This window comes from Loa loa (assembly GCF_000183805.2).
Source record: "Loa loa unplaced genomic scaffold supercont3.463, whole genome shotgun sequence".
Taxonomy (NCBI): Eukaryota; Metazoa; Nematoda; class Chromadorea; order Rhabditida; family Onchocercidae; genus Loa; species Loa loa.
In genome coordinates this window covers 6,757-12,750 of record NW_018108643.1, presented here as the reverse complement: position 1 = coordinate 12,750, position 5,994 = coordinate 6,757, and the positions used below count along the sequence as shown (strand labels likewise).

Below are 5,994 nucleotides of genomic sequence, written 5' to 3'. Positions count from 1 at the left end.
AGTAGAGAGAGAGGAGGAGGGAGAGAGAGAGAGGGAGAGAGAGATAGTTAATGGTGTCGATTGCGATTTGTATACTACAATAAGCAAAGAAATGACTAATGAAATGAAATATTAATTAATAAATTTGATACTACTTGAGCTACTAACAAATATAAGCATGCATCCATGCTATATATTTCTTCTAAAAATCGGTGACATTCTCATTTGAACAAAGAAAATAACTAATTACAATAAGTAGTGAAAGTATAAAGATTTCAAACCTTTCTTGTACTGTTAAGAAGATTATAAATCAATTTTTCAATTATCAAACAATTCCATGATTATCATTCATAAGAAAAGCTTATTTGCTAGTATTTACCAGATAATATTGATAAAATTTGTATAAATGATAACGACATCTTATTGTTATCATCAAGCAATATCAAATGTTACAAGCTTTGTAATTTATGTAATTCAATATCGAAGAATGAGCAAGAAAAAATGGATTTATTATGGGAAGATAATTGTTATTTTGGTAGCCTAAACTTACTGATAATTTAGTTGGCCAAATGAGGTATCTGGCTAAGTGGAAAAATGGAACTAACAGTATTTTCCTATTTCTAAGGAAATAGCGAATGAGGAAAAAGTGTAACTTTGAATTCACCATCAACCCCTAGTGATTTGAAATTATGTCTTTGAATTATGAAAAGTATTAGGGCAGGAAATTATGAGAGAAGTTTTAGTCTAAGATAGAGTAATATCTTGTTAGATTGTAAAAATGATACAGTAATATCTTGACAGTATCTCTCAAAACGATATTTCGTATCAAAACTCATCCATATTAAATTGATATTAATTTATAATTAAAAAAATAACTTTAAAAATGTTGATGAATAATTGGTTTCAAACTAATTATTAATGGAATAAAGGATAAGAATAGAATTCAGAAGTAGCAATAAATCTAAGATCAGTAATTTTTTTTTTTTTTTTGAGTATGTAGAAGAACAATTTGAAATCGTTAGTGCATCTTGGAAGAATGTAACATCAAATTTAGTAACACTCAAAATAAGTTTAATTTGAATTTCAAAGAAAAAAAGATTCAATTAGCAGAGTTATTTCTTTGCATTAACAAGACTTAAAATATATGATTTGCTAAAGTAAACGATTTACTAAACAATTCGATTTATTTAAAGTAAACGATTTGTTTATTTCATTAAATTTGCTTCTCTATTGATTAATTCTGAAGAGATTGTTTGCTAAGGTTCCGCGTTTTCCATTATTTTATTTGAAATTTCACTGTTTGCAGTGATTCAACTGAACAATTTAAAAGTATAAAGAATAAGTACCAATACATACACACACACACACACACACATACACACACACATACACACATACACACACACACACACATACACACTGTCACCATCATTCAATTTCATCATTTAATAAATTTTTTTTTATGTCTCCCAAATTATTCCATATCATTCTTATGCTTCATATCTTCTACATTTTGGCTTTTTCAGGTTGGATATTTCTTATTTTCTTCATCAAATTTTTCCATCAAATACTTTTTCCAACTTTTTTTCCAATACTTTTGTAATTTTTTAAAGGAAATATAACCAATCCTATGAAAATTATACAGTCATTTTTAATAACTAAATTAATAAGCCTATGAATTTCAATTTAAATTATTTATGGCTAATGCCATAATGTTTAACTGTCAAACTTTATTCTCGGAAATCCGCAATTTTAAATAATTTGAATTTGAATAATTCAATTGGTTTGAAGATTCATTAAAATGTTGCATTCGTGATAAAAGTTAACATAAAAATTTATGCAATAATTTTAAAAGGATAGATGATTCTGATTCCGTCTAAAAAATTATTTCCAAAGTTTGCAACTTTTGGCAGCTAATCTTCGATAAACTACTCGAAGGTTTGTTTTCTCCCAGTTGATCATTTGTTCATCTCTTGGAAAATATTCTGTAATTGAAAAATGTCTGGATTTAGAAATGGTTGTTGTGGATGACATCTACAACTATAGTCTTAGTCAGTGCGGTATCAATTTTGGTGATCATTATTTACTACAATGGCAGGTAATAGGTAAACGAATCCATTTTAAACTGAAACTTTCCGGTATACCCGAGAATGATGATTTTTGGATTGGTATCGGATTTAGTAAAATTCAAGTAATTTACTTTTGACTCGTATTTTTTTCTTTTTTTCTTTGATTAAATTAGGAAAAAGTTTTCATTACATATCTTGTAAATTTGCTCTATTATGTTTTATCCTTATTTAAAATAATTTTAATTTTACTCAATAATTAATAATTGGACATTTTGTAAACAGTATTTTTTTGCAGGTAAATTCTCCGGTAGATGAAAGTGAAGTATTAGCAATCTTAAGACTACAAGGTGCTATATCGTTGGAAATTTTCAGCATTAAGGTATAACTTTATTTTGCATCCCAAAATAAAGGTAATTGATTTGAGTAATTAAATCAATTTAAAAACTTGGTTAATTTTTATTTTTTTTTTTAAAAAAACCAAAATGAAGCATGAATTATTTTAAAAACTGTATGTAGAAATCAGGTAATATTGATTTCGAGTAGATTTGTTTCTGAGTCCTGACAGATTAAACTATCAAGATTAGACTTTTGTTGCAAATTGAGCTTGCCAATGAATGCCAATGAAGCCAATGCTAATGAAAAGCAAATTGAGCTTGCAAAGCTTGCCAATGAATCTGTCCATTTGGTCATTTGTACCCCCGTGTTGCCTAAATTAATTTACAAAGTTCTAATTGTCGTTTTCATAATTCATTACTCTTGCGTTTAAATTTAGAGTGGGAAAATAGAGTCAGCTGAATCGATGAGTGATAAGGATGAACAAGCTTCTTTAACTTATACGTACAAGAATTCGACTTCATTGGATTCAAATTTCACTCGATCTCTTTATACCGATCACTTTTTCAATAACAGTATCAATGATTGTTCCATATGGACGGTATTTAAATTTTGCTTTATTTTAACAAAAAAAAAAAGTCATTTCGAAATACACAAAGCTTTATTCAATAGTATTGAAAAAAAAACCAATTTTTCTAATTCTTTTGTGAAAATTTTCGCATTTTAAATCAAATCTTTGATTTAATTCAATATGGAATGTTTTTTTTTGAAAAATTTTGCAAAAATTTAGAATTAAACTATGAATTCATTTAGTTTTATACAAGTCCTGTGCTAATGAATGCGACATTTATTGATCCCATATTTGATGCAATAATTTGCAATTTATCTACTTTATGCACCTTTTACTCGACCAACAATTCATCCAAAAAACTGAACAGTAAAATAATTTCATATTAATTAATGTGTGTGACAATATTAATGTGTAACATTAATGTCACTTGTTTTAAAATAGAAAATAAGGAAAATTTATTTGAAAACATTTTTGATTTTTTTTAACTTTCTATTGATATACGAAGTTTTAAATAAAAAAAGTATTACCAAAAAGTCGTACTAAAAAAGATTAAAATTTAAATAATCCATAAACTTCCTGCAATTAGCAAAATGAAATTGTTTTAAAGTTTAACATTTAAATATTTCAATATTTTTCACTAATATTTTTTTTTAGTACGAAATCGACGTCAAACATTTACAACTACTAATATCCAATTAAATCGAACAAGCAGTTCCAAAATTCCAATTCTATATAATCCAGTAATTAATCCAAATTCACCTAATTATACAGCTGTATTGCGTCAAAATGAAGAAGCATTAATGCGATATCGAGGTATTTCAGTAATTTATTATATTTGTATATTTATTACAATTATCCCATTTTAATTCCATTTCAGATCCTACCTGTATCTTTCCTGATCCTTATTGGTGCAAGAATTATGTCAAACAATATGTCAACTGGCAACAAACATACAATAATCATTCAATTCAGGTATTTCCTTTTAACAATTAATAACATCGAAATAAAATGGTTGGTCGCATAAAGTATCAATTGTGACAATTTTTTAACTTTTTATTTTTCCTGCATTTCCGCCTAATTTGAAAAAAAAAAAGACTAGTTTTTTATTTACAATGCTTCGCTCTTCTTCCCTATATTTTAAATTAATTTCTAAAAACATTCAATTTGTTTGTTATTACTATTTTGAAATTTGAAATTACTCTATTATTATTGCTACTTTCAATGGTAATTATAGCTAATTATTATTGCCTATGTTAATTTCAGGCAATTTGCGCACCTCTTAAAGCATCAGTGGCTAATGCACATAACCGATGTTGTCAAGCAGTACGATCTACCGGATGTTGAAATGTGTTCCTTGACACTTCCGGAAAGTTTGTATAATAAATAAAAAACCTTTTCATGTTAATAAAATACCGACACTAATAGCAAAAACAAGGCAAATTAGATTAATTGAAGTATTTCCTATCTTCCAAGATGTGTTTGTATTCTACCAAGCAATGATTGTTCCATTAACTTAATAATAATTAAATTAATTAAATACCGAATAATTAAATTAATAACCAAATTAAATAATTGATTAAATAATTAATAATTAAATTATTAGCTTTACAGAAATCTTTTTTCATCCCCTTGCTCCTTCATCAAAGGTGATTAGTTGTAATGAAATTTTATAAGTTGAACATTTTGTAAATTTTGAAATAAACAAAAACTTCAAGTGAAATTTCAACATGAATTTATATGCTATTCCCATTCGATTCATTTGTTCAAAAATGAAAGAATAATTTTTTTTTTTATAAAGCCTATGAATAAGTTTGAATTTATTAATTAATGAATATATCTCAATATCACTTTAAGCTATTAACGAATACATTTTGGAAATGATCGTAATATCATTATGTAACTGTTTAACTAAATGAATTGAAGAAAATGGCTTGACTACGTGTCTAATAGGCTTATTTCGAATAGCATGCTTACATTTGGCACAAAAAAAAAATTTTAGTTTAATATAATAATGGAGAACTGGAAAACTCATTTCACAACATTGAAATACTAAAGAAGAATAAAACGATAAATTTTAGTTAATTTTTGATAAAATCTGAATAAAATTCAGTCAAATGCAAGAAACATTTGAACTTTTTTATGTAAATTAATAAATCTAAATAAATAGATAAATTAATAGGCATAAATAAATAGTTAATTAATTAATTAATCTAAATAAAAGGATAAATTTAAATAAATAAATAATTAATTGATAAATCTGAAATTAATAAATCTTGAAGTGGAAATTATAAAAGTTAAGCACATTTTTATGAAATTAATTCAGCACAAATAGACAAACGAAAAAAAACAAAATTATTAAATGAAATTATTTCAAAGTAAACATATAAAGGAATATTATAACAGTACAAGCAAATGCTACATTTAATGCTCCTGTTAAAATATACGGTGCATCGATTTCAACATAACGATACAATGGTTGTAAAAGGATTGCATTAGAACGTTTTGTTAATGGATGCTGAAATTTTGTTGAAATTAAATTTTCCTAAATATTTTCTTATCAATATTAAATTGTAGGAAAAGTAAATACTTTATCTAAATCATTCTGATAAAATTAAACTGATATCATCTGATAAGCTGATTATATTCAGCATTATGATTGCATTGTATAGTTTATTTTAATGAATAAAATGAATATTAAGTAAAGTTACTTGAGTTAATGATATCAGAAAAGAGATGAATAAATTTGATAATGATGAATTTAAATGAAAATTATACTTATTAATTAGAAATGTTAAAGAGATTTAAGTGAATTGTATGAAATACTAATAACGAAATTGTAATAACAATTAAGCTAACTTTGCTAGTAAAATAAAATGAAATCAATTGAATGATATTATCGAATAGTAATTCTTCAATGGTAAAATATGCGCCAATTTTTTAATTCCAAAATGATAATGTTTATTATTCCATTTTACTGATAATACTGGCTTTATTTGCTACAATTAATGTTTGATTATTTTTGAAATTCTTAATTCAAAAAAA

At 25.4% G+C, this 5,994-nt stretch overlaps 1 protein-coding gene across 1 annotated transcript; it reads left to right on the top strand.

The window, feature by feature from the left end:
* Window positions 1-1,993: 1,993 nt before the first annotated feature.
* On the top strand, window positions 1,994-4,296 carry LOAG_11892 (hypothetical protein; the record flags this gene model as incomplete). Its single annotated transcript, XM_003147409.1, has 7 exons — window positions 1,994-2,170; window positions 2,344-2,427; window positions 2,821-2,982; window positions 3,195-3,318; window positions 3,607-3,765; window positions 3,830-3,924; window positions 4,216-4,296. 7 exons carry the CDS (start codon window positions 1,994-1,996, stop codon window positions 4,294-4,296), a joined length of 882 nt encoding a protein of 293 aa, XP_003147457.1.
* Window positions 4,297-5,994: the final 1,698 nt, after the last annotated feature.